Source organism: Sus scrofa, chromosome 13 (assembly GCF_000003025.6).
Source record: "Sus scrofa isolate TJ Tabasco breed Duroc chromosome 13, Sscrofa11.1, whole genome shotgun sequence".
Taxonomy (NCBI): domain Eukaryota; kingdom Metazoa; phylum Chordata; class Mammalia; order Artiodactyla; family Suidae; genus Sus; species Sus scrofa.
In genome coordinates, this window is record NC_010455.5 from 4414883 (window position 1) to 4435542 (window position 20660).

The window sequence follows — 20660 nt, forward strand, 5'->3', positions numbered from 1 at the left end:
CGATTTCACCAATACAACTTTCTTTTTTCTTATATTGTGTTCACCTATGGATTACATGAACAGGCACGGAAACAAAAAGATATATTAATTACTAAGCATTTCATAGAGTATTATAAAAATGCATTATTAATCCATTATTGTGAGGAAATAAAATATTCCACATCAGTGATTTGTCCTGTTGAGATATTTTCCCCTACTTAGGCATCAAAAATATATTTTAACAAGTTGAAAACAGATTATATTTTTTTCTGCCTTTTCTTAAAGTCAGTAAATTATGATTTTCCTTTTGCTCACCTTTTATAAAAAGACAAGACAAAACTCCACCTTGACAGGAAATAAGTAAGGAAACAGAAAGGAGAGAAAGTGTTTGCTGGCGGATGAGAGAAAACCTCCTGTGACAGAAGACAGTCACACGGCCCTCTGCACAGTCTAGCAGCTCCGTGCGATTTACTGCACAGGACGCTAGTTCTTATAATAAAGTAACATGAAGGTAAACTGTGTCAGAGTTCATTTATAAGTTATCACTAGACTTGAAATAAAAGAACTTACTGACATTTAAAAAAATTTATTTATGATCTATTGACAATATACTTGTGATCTAGGACAAATCACCACACGTCACTGTCCATCTCCTACTAAACAAGCTTTGAAAAGACCATTCCTTAGAAGAACTTAGAGACCCAGAAAGAATGGAATTAAGTGTTGCTAATGTGTTTTAAAATCATTATGAGGGTTTATAACTCAAATTATTCCAATGACCAAGTGCCATAACTTTAATCATCAATGTAATAACAGTTTTGTTATTATTTAAAAAACTACAGAAAAGCAAATGACAACAAAAAAGAGAGGAAGGAAGATTGAAGAGCCAAAGGAGAAAAGAAAGGAAGAAAATTGAAAACCGTGACAAATACCCTTTTGGTAATCTTTTTGCTTATTTCTGATAGTTTCCTTAGGATAAAGTCCGTAGGAGCCGAATTTCTGGATAAGCGAGTTAAGACATTTGTTAAAGTCTCTGATTTATACAATTAACCAACTAACCTGGCCTTCAGAAAGAATTCCCTTCCTTTAAGGCACAAAAATCACCATCTCTTACATCCTCACCTGTAACTGCAGAGTTTTTTAAAAATCCTATCAAATTTCATAGTCAGGAGTTCCCGTCGTGGCGCAGTGGTTAACGAATCCGACTAGGAACCATGAGGTTGCGGGTTCGGTCCCTGCCCTTGCTCAGTGGGTTAACGATCCGGCATTGCCGTGAGCTGTGGTGTAGGTCGCAGACGCGGCTCGGATCCCGTGTTGCTGTGGCTCTGGCCTAGGCCGGTGGCTACAGCTCCGATTGACCCCTAGCCTGGGAACCTCCATATGCTGCGGGAGCGGCCCAAGAAATGGCAAAAAGACCAAAAAAAAAAAAAAATCTCACAGTCAAATGGTCATTTTAACTTATTTAAATGCTAATGAGATTGAGCACAAACATTTTATTGGCCATTTTTATTTAATGAATTGCCCATTTTCTCCTAATAATGTGTTTCCTTTTCCCTGATGATTTGTAACAGTTCTTGACCAATTCAGGATGTTAACTCACTCATTGTTGTTACAAACACTTTCTCACATTTTTTGCCACTGCATTAAAATTAACTTGAAGAAAATACATATTTTTAAGAACACCAGGTTTCTAATCTAAAAACGTGTACAACTGCATAGTTTTTATTAGGTTTATTGCTAGGTTTTGGCTGCTTCTGGTGGTGGTGGTGGCAGAGATCATCTGAATGGAACTTTCCCTGCAATATGTCTTCTAACTAATTACGGCTGGTAAGAAACAGTTCTTGCCTAAATGCATCTTCTCACTTTCTTTGAATGTTCTCTTACCACTTGTTTCTGCAACACCAATCTCTCTGGATTCTCCATTTGTTCATGTATCACTCACCTTCATTTATTCCAAAAATTATCTATTAACTACTTACGATGTGCTGGGAACACCAAAGGGAATGAATCAAGCAAATTCCTAACCATTATGGACCCTGTGGTCTAGACAGCGAGACATATCATAATAAAATGAGAACACAAGTACTGTAGTTATAAACTGGGAAAATGACACATACAAATACATGTACATACAAACATACATAAAAACATAAGTAGAAAAACCCAGCTCCGGAGTTCCCATCATGGCTCAGTGGTTAACGAATCCGACTAGGAACCATGAGGTAGTGGGTTTGATCCCTGGCCTCACTCAGTGGGTTAAGGATCCGGCATTACTGTGAGCTGTGGTGTGGGTCACAGACGTGGCTCGGATCCCACATTGCTGTGGCTTTGGTGTAGGCCAGCAGCTACAGCTCCGATTGGACCCCTAGCCTGGGAACCTCCATATGCCGCAGGTGAGGCCCTAGAAAAGGCAAAAAGACAAAAAAGAAAAGAAAAAGAAAAACCCAGCTCCTACTACAGGCTCAGCTCATAAAGATGCTCACTACATAGTGACAGTGAATGAAACAGCTACTCCTTAATACAGTAAGAGGTAGATGTTTCATTTTACCAATACACAGGTAAAAGCTGAACTACAATATGATGAAAAATGAACAAGAAGAATACTGAATCACATGCTAATATTTCCCATCAATAAATAAGGGAGCTTTTTGTACAATGGGCATTAAGAGTCCCCTAAATACCATCAAGACAACCTTTTAAAAATTCAGGGTTGTCTTCCCACTAAACTAGGGATAATTTTCTCAAATAAGACTTAGAAGAGATTGTTGGTTTTACTCTCAATTCTAGACTAGTAAAACCTGAAAAATAATCACAAATGGCAAGCAAGTAGACATCTTTAAAGGAAAAGAGAACTGTCTGGAAAGAACAATCACAAATTCAATAGTCTGTAAATTTGACAAAGCATAATAAAAAAAGAATGAACTGTCAAGTATACTTCTTGGTTCCTAAAATGTCTATTTTGCTTCTATCTATAGTATCAGTGTTCTACTTCCTTACAGCCTTTATCCTTGCTGGATGGTTAGTAGTCACTGCACTACAAACTCATGCCAGTTGAAAATAAAGGTAACAAAGTTTTCTTCATCAACAGCCTGTAGGCTCACAAAATTGAACCTGTTCTTTTATCTGCCTGTGTTCATTTAGCCCACCAAGCAGTCTTTATTAAAGCTGAGGCATCAGGCAGTCAAAGTTCATTAATACCATTTATATAATCTCTGCAGTTTCAATTAACTCAGCAAGACATTCTACTACATGATAACAGTCTCATTAATTCAATAAAATCCCATAACTATTAACAATATGGTCGATGTTAAACGGGGTGTCACCTAGTACAAAATAATAGCTTTAACAGCTTGTGATGAAACTCAAGGTTTTTTCTTTAATTTGATCTGGCTAAATATTCAATCCTTTTACAACAAGAGATTCTTTCTATGTAAAGAATCTATAGAATTTTTAACATGTACAGAGAGCAATTTAAGTTTTAGAATGTGATACTCAGGAGTACATTAATACTTTCCTATTTGGTAATTGATAGACTTTGTCTAAATTATCAAGAATCTGATCTTCCATATTTCTGTTGCGTCTTCCTGACAAATGCAGTGGGCTGCACACATCACAAATGGTGGAGTGTGCAATTACCACATTTTTGTTCCTTGTCCCTGGAACTTGTTTCCATTATTATAAGACTCCCTTAACCTAGTTTTTTTCTTTCTCTAAAGAAAAAAGGGAAACAAATGTATAGCTTGAGATAATTTTATCCTGACTTGATTTGCTATCATCAAATCTTTTACTGTGAGGTATTTCCAAATATTCAAAAGAGAAGGGGCAACAAGGAAATAGGCTTGATGACAGAAGCCAACACAATGAGAAGAGGAAAAGAGGAAAATAGAAATAAACCTGTATCACTGCTGAAGAGTCTGAGCTACTGAACTAACAAATACTGCAGAACCGTTCTGCCCCCAGACTTCTTGCAAGGTGTGTTAATATCATTCTTAGACTTTAAGTCACTCTAGATGGAATTTTCTATTTTTGGTTTCCAAAAAATCCTGCACTGATTGAAATTTATTTTCTCCCGGTCTCCTTTTTGGCATTTTTTGGGTTTTGCACTTTATATCTGACCTGAATAGCCTGTCTTATTTGGGAAGGCCTCTCCTAATTTGAGATTATAAAAAAAATTCTAAATGTTTTCCCAGGCTTTTTATGTAATTTTAGTTTTTACAATTATATCTTTACTCCATTTAGAATTCATTCTCCAATAAAGGTATAATTTAATCTTATTTCTAGATGGAAAGCGAAATATGCCAAATCAATATCCTTTTCCATTGAATGAAAATGTCCTATCTTATATTAAGATTTCATTTATTAGTTTCAAATGATGCAACTGACAAGGGCTTAATCTCTAGAATATACAAGCAACTTATACAACTCAACAGCAAAAAAGCCAATCAATCAATGGAAAAATGGGCAAAAGACCTGAATAGACTGTTCTCCAAGGAAGATATACAGATGGCCAACAAACACATGAAAAAATGCTCAACATCGCTGATTATAAGAGAAATGCAAATCAAAACTACCATGAGATACCACCTCACACCAGTCAGAATGGCCATCATTAATAAATCCACAAATAACAAGTGCTGGAGGGGCTGTGGAGAAAAGGGAACCCTCCTGCACTGCTGGTGGGAATGTAAACTGGTACAGCCACTATGGAGAACAGTTTGGAGATACCTTAGAAATCTATACATAGAACTTCCATATGACCCCGCAATCCCACTCTTGGGCATCTATCCGGACAAAGCTCTACTTAAAAGAGACGCATGCACCCGCATGTTCATTGCAGCACTATTCACAATAGCCAGGACATGGAAACAACCAAATGTCCATCACAGATGATTGGATTCGGAAGAAGTGGTATATATACACAATGGAATACTACTCAGCCATAAAAAGAATGACATAATGCCATTTGCAGCAACATGGATGGAACTAAGAATCTCATCCTGAGTGAAATGAGCCAGAAAGACAAAGACAAATACCATATGATATCACTTATAACTGGAATCTAATATCCAGCACAAATGAACATCTCCTCAGAAAAAAAATCATGGACTTGGAGAAGAGACTTGTGGCTGCCTGATGGGAGGGGGAGGGAGTGGGAGGGATCGGGAGCTTGGGCTTATCAGACACAACCTAGAATAGATTTACAAGGAGATCCTGCTGAATAGCATTGAGAACTATGTCTAGATACTCATGTCGCAACAGAAGAAAGGGTGGGGGAAAAAACTGTAACTGCAATGTATACATCTAAGGATGACCTGACCCCCTTGCTGTACAGTGGGAAAATAATAAAAAAAAAAAAAAAAAAAAAAAGATTTCATTTATAATTGGACCTGTTCTTAGTTTGCTTCACTGATCTATTTCTCAATTCCCATACTAATGTCACATTGGTTTGATAATAGAATATTTATAACAGTTTTCATATCTCCCTGTGCCATTCCCCATTCCCCTAAATTCTGTGGCAACTCCATTCTCTCTCTTTTTTTTTTTTTTTTTTTGTCTTTTTGCCATTTCCTGGGCAGCTCCCTCGGCATATGGAGGTTCCCAGACTAGGGGTCGAATCGGAGCTGTAGCTGCCACCCTACGCCTGAGCCACAGCAACTTGAGATCCGAGCCGCGTCTGCGACCTACACCACAGCTCGTGGCAACGCCGGATCTTTAACTCACTGAGCAAGGGCAGGGATCGAACCCGCAACCTCACGGTTCCTAGTCCGATTCGTTAACCACTGCGCCACGATGGGAACTCCATCTCCTATATATTTAATAACAACTATAGTAATAATGATCACAACTACCAACATAAACTCTTGGTGAGCACTACATGCTTTTAATTCTACAAAGCCAGTACTATTACTGCCCTCATAAACCAAAATGATGGAGCTGAAGGAAAAGAAAGAAAAGGATTTGAATCTAGACCCAGTGCTCTTAACCACTAGGTAGATCATCGCCATTAAAACTACTGTAAACCGGAGTTCCCGTCGTGGCACAGTGGTTAACGAATCCGACTAGGAACCATGAGGTTGCGGGTTCGGTCCCTGCCCTTGCTCAGTGGGTTAACGATCTGGCGTTGCCGTGAGCTGTGGTGTAGGTTGCAGACGCGGCTCGGATCCTGCGTTGCTGTGGCTCTGGCGTAGGCCGGTGGCTACAGCTCTGATTCAACCCCTGGCCTGGGAACCTCCATATGCCGCGGGAGCGGCCCAAGAAATAGCAACAAAAAAGACAAAAAAAAAAAAACTACTGTAAACCCTTTTGGTACTACATTTAAGATAACTGTTCAGTTTTGTTTTGTTTTTTTTACAAATCCTATCTCTCACTTAGATTATCATTGGAATGATAACATATTTATATATCAATTTGGGAAGAATTAATATTTTTATTTATTGTCTCGCCACCACGTGCTATCACTTTTCTATTTATTTAATTCTTGCTTTATATCCTTCAATAACATTCATAGTTTTCTCCATATAGCTTTTGTTCCAATATTGTTAAATTTATTTCTAGACATTTTATAGTTTGGTTTGCCATTATGAATAGAATATATTGTTTCCATTTCCCATTCTAAAAGCTAATTATCACCATGTAATTAATATAAAGACGCATTACTCAGAGTTCCCATCATGGCTCAGGGGTTTAAGAATCCGACTAATATTCACGAGGATGCAGGTTCAATCCCTGGCCTCGTTCAGTGGTTTAAGGATCTGGTGTTGCCATAAGCTGTGGTGTAGGTTGCAGACACAGCTCGGATCCCACGTTGCTATGGCTGTGGCACAGGCTGGCAGCTGCAGCTCTAGTTCAACCCCTAGCCTGGGAACTTCCATATGCTGCAGGTATGGCCCTAAAAAGAAAAGAAAAAAAAGAAACTAACTTTTGTGTATTTTACTGGAACACCATAAGCTTAAGTAGAGACCTAGCTAGTTCTTTATATACTAAAGAAATAATTTACATTTCAAAAAGAATAAACATAATCCAATAATCTTCTTTAACAACCAGATGACTCAAAAATCAAGATCACAAAGAATACCATATAAATTTCAGAAAGTTTAAAACAACTTTCTGAAGTTACATTACCGGTAAATTTTAAAGAGTAAAAGGACATTTGATTATTTTCTACATAGCATGTCAAATATTTATAAATGCTGTACTTAGAAACAATATTTATATATACAACTCTGAAAAGTTTTATTGCTAGATTGCCTTCAAAGATGCTGTTTATAAACAAACTCCCAAAAGTTGAAAGAAAAGATTGAATGCCTTATAGAAGACAATTTCGTGGAATGTCTTATAATAAGGAAGAAGCATATGTGCATCAATGAGCTTACTTTTCTCACCATGCAGCTGACAGGCAGCTCTTTGATTGCTTTACTATTATGATACAACTTTGGATACAATAAAGGCTACATTATTGCTCTATCATTTGTCAAGCTGTATAGAAAATTCTGAGTCAATGGATGCCACCTGTACGATATTTTCATTACCTGTTTATAAAGCAACTGCTCGTTCTCTCTAGCATAACAGAAAAGAACATCTGTAAGAATTTTTCTCACATTTTCTTGTTGGAAAAACTGCATTTCAGGAAACCTGAAAAAAGAAAACACAGGATTGAAATTGATTAGCACAGTTCCAAGAATTACCCTCAAACTCTCATTTCACAGAGGTGCCGAGGGCTGTTTTAGGTTTTAGTACAAGTCTGTATTTGCCATGCAACTTATGCCATTGATGGGACTGATATATTTAAGAAAAAAAGTGAGAAAACGTATCACAGAGGGAAACGAACCATTCAACATCCAAATATTTCAAACATCTTCATATGCTTAAGGTCACAGCATGATAAATGTAAGAGTTTTTAAGAAAAAGGAATCATAGCTTATGCACTTGATGGGGATTTCTTTGTTTTACCCCATTTGGTATAATGTGATTTTATAAGTACCAAATTAAAAAAAAAAACTCATTATTCTTTTTAATGCAAATATCAGGATTTAAAAATACATGACAACACCATTAGTTTTATCTGATTAAAACAGACTTCAATTGGAACGAGTTAGTATTGCTTAAATGATCGCTGGATCAAGAATTATATCAGGTGCTTTGAAGTAATGTGAAATTTTAAAAAGGGCAGAGTATCCACCTATTGTGTTTATAACACAAGAATATCTAATTGCAATAACCCAAAGAATAAATTCAAAGCAACACAGTACACAAGGAATATATTGTCAGCCCTGTGGATCCATGAGGTTGGCATCTGCAGATTCAACCTACCATGGATCAAAATGTTTGGGGAAAAGAAATTCCAAAACACAAAACTTGAATTTGCCGGCATACCAGCAACTATTTACATAGCATTTGCACTGTATTAGGTATTATAAGAAGTCCAGAGATGACTTAAAGTATACAGGAGGATTTGCATAGATTTTATGAGAATATTATTTTATTTTATACAAGAGAGTTGAGCATCCATGGATTTTGGTAGCTGCAAGGATCCTAGAACCAATCCCCCATGAATACTGAGGGATGGCCCTATAAGAGGGAATGCCATCCAGAAACAAGCAATCAAAAGGGTTCAATCACAAAAGGTTTGAACAAGAATTTTTAGGGGAGGAGTTACATAGAACATCTGTGGGAAAGGTAACCAAAAGGAAAGACACAAAGGCATAGAAAGCAATGGGTATTCCATGGTATCAGTAATGCAAATGAATATTCCAACTGCAGAGCATATTAGTAGTGCTAAAGAAAAGTACTTCCATGAAGTACTGCCACTTGGGAGCAGGACAAAAGCATAGAAGAAAATGTGGGCAGGTGTGGAAAGAACTTCGAATTCAGTATTTACAATCAAGGAAAAGCAACTCTATATTTCTGAAACAGGGATCAAAGGAAATAGCATTTGAGTAACTTTAAGTGGGACTAAGCTTCCAAAAGGAGAGATTACAGAAAGGAGATAAGAGGACATTATACTGAGGTGAAATGGAAAAATCACAAACCTGAGCAGAAGAGCCTGTGTTCAAATTCCTGCTGCATAACTGCTAGCTTGAGTAAATGGTTGCTTAACAGCCTCATCTATTAAGTAGGGATAATAATACTGATCTTGTGACAATGTGAAAGCACCAAGAATAGCGCCTGGTGAGCAGTAGATGTTCAGGAACAGAGGTTAGTGTTAGTCTTCCAGTATTGGTACCTTAGGTGATAAAGGTGTGAATTAGGTGGCTTTGGAACCAGAAAACAAGGGAATATGTGAGACTGCAGAGCATGGAGGCACGGGGCATTACAAAAACAGAAAAATATTCCATGAGTCTCATCAAGAGCAGCAGTAATGGTTGTTTTACTTCCTATTATGATGGTTTACTGTTTAATGTTTCTGGAGACCTCGGCCATTTTATGCTTCATTCTGATCCTCTTTGGGCTCCCTGTGGGAGTTGCAAAACTCTTTCCAGTTCAGGCTGGGATCCTGAGTAAATTACACTAGTGGTGTGTGAAGTGCCTCTTTTCTGGTCCTAATTTTTATAATAAACTAAAGCCTATTTCAATTTCATCTGTTCATTTGACTTTTGCTTGAAATTTCCCTTAGATCTGACGTCTTCTCTAGCATCAAGGAAGCCTCTCTTTGGGGGGGCCAGTAATAAACAGTCCATGGGGTTATCTTACATCCATGCATAAATCTTAATGTGATGACCCTCCAGGCAGTCCAAGCTCAGGCTTAGAAGTTTGACTAGGCACAAGTGACCTTAGCTCCTAAAGAAGAGAAAAATTACCTGAAAGTAGATTCAGAGCAGGAATAATAAATATATCATAGAAGCCAAAGAAGTTCCAGAAAGATGTCAAGTGCACTGAAGTAGGGAAGAAACACAAAAACGTGTTAAATAACTTGTCTGGGACAAAAGAAATTTGCTCAAGCCTTTAGAAAGTCAAATATCCCAAATCAGAGTAATCAGGATGAAAGTCAGGTAACTAGTTAATAAAATAAATTGCCAAAGAGGAATTTCTTTAGATTTATCTGTTAAAGTAAAACAAGAAAGAAGAATACTTTGAAGGTAAAACTGCTTGCTCTCCTTCCTGATCAGATGGCTTAAACCTAGCACTGTCTTGAAGTAGGTTTCCTGTCTCAGGATTTGGACAAATCACCAGCTGAACAACGCTGTGTGTCTCCTTCCTTAACTGTGCTTTGGAAATTGTCGATGCCCACTGGCACCACCACATTCTCTGTAGCTGTCACAATTTGAACGGATTATGGAAGAAAGTACTAAAAACTACATTCAATTTGTAACACATATCCATGAACTATATAGTAAGAGTTTAATATTTAATTACTAAAATTGTAAATTACATCACACGCCAATTCATAGTTTCATTTAAATGCATACTAACCACTTGCAAGATTATAAACTAGAAATCTCCAAGAATTAAATTGCAGGTATATAATTTAAATTACCCACTTTCAGCAAATACCCAATCAACTGAAAATGCGTATTAGGCAGACACAGAATGTCTATGCAATAGCACACCATCTACCATTCTGTTCTACAATACTGAAGTGCCAACTTGTGAAGTTTCATGCTATCTTCCATTTTAGAAAACTGTGACTTGTTCTCTAAATTCTGATGAAGAATCTATAGCATCAAACAAGGTGGAAAAGATTTCAGAAGAGTTCTGAAAATGAGACAAAAGTTTATGCTATCCTCAAGAAGTTGGAGAAAGAACTGACATTCAGAGAAGTTTCAAGCTGAAAGAGTCCAGCTCAGAAGGTAAGAGGTAGGAAGAACTGAAGCAGAGAGATTAATGCCTGCTCCAATGTACCTGGACAGTTAGCAGGATAGCAGTACTTCCCAAATGCTTTGCTAATTATTGATAAACGAGTCAGGGATAAATGAGCATTTATATAAAATCCCATGAGTTTTAGAGTTACATAGAAGAAACTAGATCATAAGGTTGATGAATATATTTGAATAATAACATTATTTCCTACAACAAATACTTGATTGTCCTATTACCAGGCTTCAAATGAGAAGGCATTCCATCTAAAGGAATCAGAAATAAAAAGGGGGAAAAATAGTGAGCTTTTCTAGGAATAGTGATAATCAGCTTTTGGTAATATATTTTAAGTTTCAAAATAGCCTCCCTGATATCTGCTGTTGAACATTAGTCTGAATCAAATATCATTGGAAAAGTAAATCTGCTCTAGGAACAATAACAAAAATTATAGAATATAGACTGGAGTCAACAATTGTTAAGATTTTGAAAAATCAATAGGGAATCTACAACTTCACGTATAAAGGAGAAATGGCAGTAAATTCATTAAAGATGAGAATTGAGAATTGAAATTAGAAATGTTTGATTCGTTCAAGCCAAATGATCTGATAGGAAAGTAAAGGGAGAAAATAATTATAATAAACAGGAACTGAAAATAAATTTCATTATTATTAGAAAATCAAAGTCCGAGAGATATAACTTCTACATTTGACCAAAAGTGAAAGTGGAGATAGATGGTAAAGAGATGAGGATGAAACTCTGACAGAGATAAAAGGCAAAGAGAAAATAATATTAAAGTACTCCATGATGTGATTTAAACTAATACCATCTAAGATTTTTACTTGATGGAAAAAAAGTGATAATTCAGTTTTAACTTAATTGATCACTATTTAAAATATAGCAGTTTCCTCCTCAAGATGTGTCAAGGTACTAAACAGACAAATTTTACATACTGCAAACCAATATCAAGAGATATAAAATTTGGCAAGGGCTTTGGTCTGTATGTTGAAATAACCCCATACCCCTAGGCAATAAAGGTTTGATCGTAAGTTTTTAAAAATCTTTTTGATATTCAGTATCTTTTAAAATTTTTATTATAGTTGATTTACATTGTTCCGTCATTTTCTGCTGTACAGCAAAATGACCCAGTCATACATATATACACACTCTCTTTCTCATATTATCTTTCATCATGTTCCATCACAAGTGACTGGTCATAATTCCCTGTGGTATACAGCAGGACCTCATTGTCTATTCATTCTAAATGTAACACTCTGCATCTATCAACCTTGAACTCCCAGTCCATCCCACTCCCAACCCCTCTCCCTTGGCAACCACAAGTCTGTTCTCCAAGTTTATGAGTCTGTTTCTACTCTGTAGATAAGTTTATATGTGCCATATTTTAGATTTCACATGTAAGTGATATCATATGGTATCTTTCTCTTTCTGACTTACTTCACTTAGTACGAGAATCTGTAGATCCATCCATGTTGCCGCAAATGGTATTATCTTACTCTTTTTTATGGCTGAGTAGTATTCCATTGTGTATATGTACCACATTTTCTTAATCCATTTATCAGTTGATGGACATTTAAGTTGTTTCCATGCCTTAGCTATTGTGAATAGTGCTGCAATGAACATAGGGGTGCATGTATCTTTTTCAATGGAAGTTTCCTCTGGATGTATACCCAGGAGTGGGACTGCTGGATCATATGGTAGTTCTACATTTAATTTTCTGAGGTACTTCCAAACCGTTTTCCATAGTGGCTATACCAATTTACATTCCCACCAACAGTGTAGGAGATTTCCCTTTTCTCCACACCTTATTCAGCATTTGTTAATTGTGGTCTTACTGATGATAGCCATTCTGACCAGCGTAAGGCGGTACTTCATTGTAGTTCTGATTTCCATTTCTCTAATAATTAGTGATACTGAGCAATCTTTTCATATGCCTGTTGGCCATCTGTATGTTTTCTTTGGAGGAATGTATATTTAGGTCTTTTGCCCATTTTTCAATTGAGCTATTGGGTTTTTTTTTTTTTTTTTTTTTTTTTTTGCTATTTCTATGAGTTGATTGTATATTTTGGAGATTAAGCCCTTGTTGGTTGCATCATTTGCAACTATTTTCTCAAATTCCATAGGTTGTCTTCTACTATTTTTTTTTTTAATGGTTTCCTTTGCTGTGCAAAAACTTGTACATTTGGTTGGGTCCAATTGGTTTATTTTTATTTTTATTTTTATTGCCTTGGGCCACCAACCTAAGAAAACATTTGTACAGTTGATTCAGAGAATGTTTTGCTTATGCTCTCTTCTAGGAGTTTGATGGTGTCTTGTCTTATGTATAAGTCTTTAAGAGATTTTATTTTTGTGCATGGTGTGAGGGTGTGTTCTAGTTTCACTGATTTACATGCAGCTGTCCAGTGTTCCCAGCACCACTACCACACAATCTTGTCTATTGTAGCTTTTAGTATTGTCTGAAGTCTGGGAGTTACGACTTCTGCTTGGTTTTTCTTCCTCAGGATTGCTTTGGCAACTCCAGGTCTTTTGTGGTTCCAGATAAATTTTCAGATAATTTGTTCTGGGTCTGTGAAAAAGGTCATGGGTAATTTGATATGGATTGCATTAAATCTGTAGATTGTTTTGGGTAGTATGGTCATTTTAATGATACTAATTCTTCCAATCCAGAAATATCTTTCCATTTCTTTGAATCCTCTTCAATTTCCTTGATTAATGTTTTACAGCTCTCAGCACATAAGTCTTTCACCTCCTTAGTCAGGTTTATTCCTAGGTATTTAATTTTGGGGTGTGCGATTTTAAAAAGCATTGTATTTTTATATTCCTTTTCTAATATTTCATAACAATAAATACTCAGTTCTGTTAGTATACAGATTTGCAACCGATTTCTGAATGTTAATCTTGTATTCTGCTACTGTGATGAATTCATTGATCAGTTTGAATAGTTTTTGTGTGGAATCCTTAGGGTTTTCTATATGTAGTATCATATCATTTACATATAGTGACAATTTTACCTCTTGGCTATCTTTTACTTCTTTTGTTTGTCTGATTACCGTGGCTAGGACTTCCAATACTATGCTAAATGAAAGTGGTGAGAGTGGGCATCCTTGTCCAGATTTTAGTGGGAAGGCTTTTAGCTTTTCCCCATTGAGTATTATCTTGGCTGTGGGACTGTCACAAATGGCTTTATGTTAAGATATGTTCCTTCTCTACCCACTTTGATAAGAGTATTTATCATAAATTGATGTTGGATTATGTCAAATGTTTTAAAAATCTTTCCTAATAGAAAATGCAAACATTTAAAAGGAAATGACAGTAGACTGAACCCCAATATATCTGCCTCTCCAGCTTCATCTTTAATCAATTTTTGTTTTATATATACTCTTCCCTCCATGCTGCATTTTGAAACAAAACTGAGACATCACTATGTCTATAATAGTACAGTGTGTATTGCTAAAAGACTCTAAAAAACATAATCGTAGTACTATTTTAACACTATAACAAATACAAATAATTTATCGATTAAATCAAATATCCAGGCAGTGTTCAAATTTCCCTAAAAAAGTTTCAGTCTGTTTAAATAAAGATTTAAAAAGTGTCCATACATGGCAATTTGTTGATATATCTCATAAGACTTTTCTACTCCATAGACTTGTCCTTCCTCCCTCCTTTCCTTCCTCTTTCTCTCCCTCTCCTCACAATGTATCTGTTAAAGAAACCAAATTCTGAATTTTACTTATTATTCCTCCCTTTTGTCATTTAACACATTCCTCTACCCCCTGTATTTCCTATAAACTGGTAGGTAGGTCTAGAGGCTTCATCAGATTCAGGTTCAACTTTGAACAAAGTCTTTCATGAGTAGTGTGGTGGCTTTTGGATGAATTAATGAATTCTTTGGCACTCCTCCCATGCAAACGTAGAGGGGTTTAACTTCCCTCCCGCCGAAGATCTACTCTCTTTAGTGACTAGCTTCTCACAAAGAAAATGCTGGGACACAACTTCTGTCTGCTTCTCTGCCTGGACACGTCCATGGAACTCAGACATCATGATGTTAGGAAGGCAAGCAGCTACAAGCGAGGACACAGGAAGCTGTTCCAGCCACAGCTCCAAAGAAGGTCTCTGCAGAGAGCCAGCTTCAATAGCCAGGTAGGGAGGGAACATGCCTTCAGATGATTCCAGTCCTTAACTTCCTACCTGGCTTTGCCAACACCATGTGTAAGAGAGACAAACTGCCTGCTGAGCCCTACCCAAGGTTTAGATTCATCAACAAAATTAATTCTGTTGTTCTTTCAAGCTTTGGGGTGGTTTACAATGCAGCAATAGAGAGTGGGCACAGATGGTGCTATGTACTTCCATCAGGAGGCTTATATTTTTAGCTTATGTCTCTATTCATGATGACCGATGGCCACTGTCTAGATGTATTAATGCATTTAGACGGTGTAAAATGGTAAACTGCAATTCTATCATTTTTCCTTCCATTATTATCCAAAATACATATATAAAGAAAAATTTACCCTCATCAATTTTTAGTTATCCTGAAGTACAAATCACTATAATTTTGAAAACCATTGCTAACTTCCATTACTCTTCTTCATGGACCCTTGCGGACATCTTAACTTACCATCATAAGATCTATGAATGATAAATGGCACTAATTTTGTCACAAAAGTAGTTTATGACTGGGAGTTCCTGTTGTGGCTCAGGGGGTTATGAACCCAACTAGTAGTATCCATGAGGACCCAAGTTCAATCCCTGGCCCTGCTCAGTGAGTTAAGGATCCAGCGTTGCCATGAGCTGTGGTGTAGATTGCAGAGGTGGCTCGGATCCTGCGTTGCTATGGCTGTGATGCAGGCCAGCAGCTACAGCTACAATCGGTCCCCTAGCCTGGGAACTTCCATACACCACAGGTGTGCCCCGCCCCTCCAAAAGAAGTAGTTTATGACAACCAGAGCATTCTATTAGCCTTTTGCATATCTTCTCATGTGACTGCAGTATAGGAATGGGTCAGGAAGTAAGGATGAAGGACACCTGAACATCAGCTTCAGAGCCTGAATAACCAGGAACCCAGGGGCCTGATGGGATCTAATGGGAAAGACCTTCAGCAGGATCATGGTCTCTCATAAAACAGAGAGACAGCAGAGGGAAGCAAGGCAAATATCTGGGCTGCCTATGATGAAGAGTCCCTCAGACAACAGAGAGACAGTAAGAATATTCCGTAAGCAAGAAAAGGGTTAAGCAAAGAGTGAAATGACAAAGGGCTTTGTCATGGCATTACAGTACATAATTAGGTAATTAGAGTATTAAAGCAGACAAAGCATTGGGCCCAGATGAATTACTGAAGATACAAGTATTCAATAAGATGCCTCAAGGGTAAAAATAAAGCCCCTGGTGAAGGTTTACAGCAGGCAGTAGGAAGGAGAAGCACAGAAGGACTTGGAGGAACAATAACTGATGCCTTGTCCACACTTCAAGGATGGAATTTCACAACAAGCATTCATCAAAAGTTTCGAATGAGCGGATGAAAATTCCCTAGAATACTATTAAACACCAAAATAACTGTAATACCTTACTCTGGTTTATTGTTTTATTAAAGAAAAACTGAGAAAATCAAGCAAAACTCATAGAGAAACAATTTGATATAGAATGAAAGGAGGCAAACTGACTCTTTTTATTCCTACACCCCCTACTTTGGTTGATGTTTTCACCATGCACCAAATCTGCTTCCCCTTCTTTCCAGGCACACAGCTGGACTACACTCTCCAGCTTCCTCTTCAGTTAACTGAGGCCAGGTGAGCACTAGCCCATGGGGTGAGAGTGGTCGTGACAGGGGACCACCCCATTCCGCACCCACATTTCCCCTGCCAGCTGGATGGGATGGAAAAGGTCATCGGGACATATGGATTGCAGTGCTTTGTTTTCTTCTTTTTAATGGCCCCACCTGTAGCATATGGACGTTCCAGGTGAGGGGTTGAATCCGAGCTACAGTGCAGGCCTATGCCACAGCAATGCCAGATCCCAACTGCATCTATGACCTACACTGCAGCTTGCGGCAACCCTGGATCTTTAATCCACTGAGCTAGGCCAAGGATCAAACCTGTATCCTTGTAGAGACTATGTCGGGTTCTTCACTTGCTGAGCCACAATCCGGGAACTCCAGATTGTGATGGTTTTAAAAATACATCTGCCAATCTTTAACACACCTCCCTCCCTTCTCGGATTGTTTACTTGGGGGAAGACTCCTATGTAGAAAAGATACTTAAGCAACACCATGGAGACATCCACATGTGGAGAAACCACCATGGGTTCCTCAGCCTGAATCAAGCCTCCTCAGCTGACACCTGACTGCAAGCTCAGGAGCGTCTTCTGAGCCAGAACCTTAGCTGCTCCAAAACTCCTTATATCCAGCAACTATGAAATACATGATTATTGTTCCAAGTCATTACATTTTGGTTGGTGGTATATATTATGTGGCAACAGGTAAACTTACACAGGCTTTGATACCTGCAAGTGCTGTTATGAACATAGGGGTGCATGTATCCTCAAATTAGAGTTTTGTCTAGTATATGCCCAGGAGTGGGACTGCTGGATCATATCGCAACTCTGTTTTTATATTTTTGAGGAACCCCCATACTGACTTCCATAGTGGCTGCACCAATTTACATTCCTACCAACAGTGTAGGAGGGTCCCTTTTCTTCACACTCAAATAGGCACTATTTTATCAAGATTCTCGGCCTTTAGAATAGTAGCTGGGTATATAGCAATTTCTCAAGTAGTATTTTTTTTATTTTTCTTTTTTCTTTTAACTGACAGAGCAAAACACTTTTTGAAAAGGGGCATGTGAGCAGAGAGCTGCACAATAAGGGAACACAGGGGAACTGCTCTCACCGGGAGGATTTGTTAAATGAATAATTAAATCTACAAACCTACAAACAAATGGAAGATGAAAGTTAAATCACAAACTAGGTGAGAAGGCCAGACCACGGTTTTGCTACCATTGTTTTTTTGCAATTAGTGAAGATAAGAGCAATATATAGCCTTCACAGGCCATAAACTAGAGGTGAACACTGATTCTTAAAAGGCAAAGAGAAGTCGGAACTGGTTGTGATGACAATGATAGGATCCACCCTAAGAAGATAGGAAAAAAATCTCCAAGACTCTAACATGGAAGGTGGGTGTTTGAAATCACCCTACAGGTGAGATGATGAAGCAGAAGGGTTAGGATGACAGGAAATATCCAAAAAATGCACAGTGGGGAGAAGGTAGGTAGAGCTGGAGTTTCAGGAGCTGGTATCTGCCCCCATCTAAGTACGGATTTGCATCAAAGGTTCTTCTGGGATTTCCAAAGCCCTGAATTACACAGCATGCCCTCTACGCCACTGCTTCCTTGTCTCAAAAAACACAAAACTTTCTACTGATACCGTAAATGTGAAAATATATATAAGTAGATAAAAAAATATGCACTTAAGTGCAAAACTTTGTCACTGAAAATACGTACTTTATTTTGCAGTATTTCAACAATTAAGGAAAAATTTTAAAGCAATTTAAAGCATTTACCCTTGAAGTACTTAAGTGGCTTCAATTCAAAATCTGCGTGAAAGTTCTGGAAATACTGTTAAACTGCTGAACAGGCCTGGTCTACCAGGAAATTTCAGGATAAGGTATTGCTTCACCACCCACCAGACTTTACTTAGTAACTTTCTCATAATCGATATGTAAACCCACAACTATAAATAGTGCTAAAAAAATTTGGCTTAATTCACAAGGAGGATATCAAAAGCAAAAACCCTTCTGGCCAGCAGCCCAGGGTGATAGCACTGTGCTTCCACTACATGGACTACTGCTCCCAAACTCCAAAGACTTGAAGGGCCAGGATGCTACGCAAAGCACCACAACTGCAGCAAATACACCTATATTTTCACTCAAAGACTATACAATTTCTTTAAAGTTTAAAAATATCCCATAAATTGGAACAAATGTATGGTAAGAATTTGCATGCTTAAATGGAACAGAAATGAGAAAAATCCACTTTAAAGACATGAGCAGTGCAGGAAAATACATATTTCTAAATATATATATATTATATATATAATATATATATATGCATGTATCTGTAACCATAAGAAGCAAATATTTGGTTTTTACCTTAAATGTTGTCAAATGAGGAAGGACTACAGGCCATTTGACAGAAGAATTGTTTCTTCTATTCCTGAAAATCTGTTTCTCCCCCTCTTTAATATTTAAGAAACACACACACGGGTTGCCGACAACTCGCAGAGAGCGGCTTGTGTTGTAGTTTTCGCTTTCGCGGCTGTGAACAAGTGCATATGCGAGGCTGGTCGCGCATGCACAAGCGTGTGCTCTGCCTGCATCAAATAAAATCACAACACAACACCAAGTACAGCCACCCATTCATGTGTGCCTGCAGTCCACCTCGAGGAGACTGAAAATATAAATACAAGCTGCTATTTTGGTGTGATCACACGAACATGGCAGCTTGTGTGGTTTTTTTTCTCTTTAACATTTTAACACTGGGCAGATTGTCTGCATTAACACACACCCAAATCAATTCTGCTCTGAAATTGCCTGTAAAATCTTCTTTCCCTGAGGAATTTGATTTTTATCTAAGAAAAAAAAGGGGGGGGCTTGGAGGAAACTGTATAAAAGATACCAGCATTTGGGATATTTGAACTTTGTTAAATTAAGTGTGACAATCAACACTGAACTAGGGAACCTGCAGTATTTCCCCCCAAACAGGAACTATGGAGAAGATGGACTTTAAATAAGAAAAAATAAAATCAACAAGTTAACGATGTAAAATCATTTTTGTATGATCTTAATATAGAAAACATTTTCTAAGCAGTCTGATTTCAAGTTTCCCAGGACAATGTAACATAATAACTAAATTTGACCAAAAACTCAGATAAGACTTCTATACTATGAAAAGTCATGGAAGTTTCTTAAGGGCAGAGAAAGAAAATAAATGTAAATATTAAGTATGATCATATCTAAAAGTTCACTATGAACAAAAAATAAAAAGCAAACATTCCTATCATATACTACACAAAAATATAACAAAGAATTATTAACAAAGCACTGTCCAAGAGAATTTCCTAGAATGATAGAAACGTTTTACATCTGAGCTACCCTATACAGTAGCATCAGCACTTGAAATGTGCTTATGAAGACTTATTTTATTTAATCTAAATTAATTTAAATTTAAAAGTCACAGGTGCCTAGTGGTTCCCAACCTGGACAGCACACATCGATGGTTTTAAAGAGAAAATCTTGATAATTATTAATGAATCCACAAAATATCAAATGATATGATTAAAAAAAAAAACGAGGAAACAAAATTTTCTTCAATACATTATATCTAAAGCTTGGCCCATACAAGAACTATAAACAAAAGGAAGCATCAAATGAGAAAGCTGCATCTTTAAAGATCTTATCATGCCATGGAGATTAAAGTGGGACAGAATGAAATTAAATGAGGAGTAAGCTGCCTGAAGTGCTAACTGCAATAACTCTACAATAACCAGAAACATGAGGACCAGAAATTGAGGACAGCAACCAGCATGCCCAAGAGACAATCAGATCGATTTTTAAATATAGTGACAGTTACAGCGATAAAAGTAAGCTAAAGAATTTTAATCATTTGATTCAAGAGAGAGGGAGAACGCATTTGAAGAAAACATGACACTATTTGGCAATAGCTTGTAAATATGTTAATTTGCAAATGATGTTATAGACACTAAAAATATACTTTTAGAATAGACCTTGATAGACCAAATAACAGACTTCTTTGGTATCTAATATGGAAATGATATTTTATTCTGAACTCAATATTTCCCATCATTTCAAATAATACTGAATT

The 20660-nt window shown here is 37.2% G+C and overlaps 1 protein-coding gene across 8 annotated transcripts in view; it reads right to left on the bottom strand.

Moving 5' to 3' along the window:
* Window positions 1–20660, bottom strand: part of TBC1D5 (TBC1 domain family member 5) — a 546905-nt gene that overhangs the window by 223339 nt on the left and 302906 nt on the right. For all 8 annotated transcript variants that reach the window (XM_021069681.1, XM_021069680.1, XM_021069682.1 and 5 more), the window contains one exon: window positions 7509–7611. In XM_021069681.1, the coding sequence (XP_020925340.1) occupies window positions 7509–7611 (103 nt within the window). The remainder of the gene's footprint in view (window positions 1–7508; window positions 7612–20660) is intronic.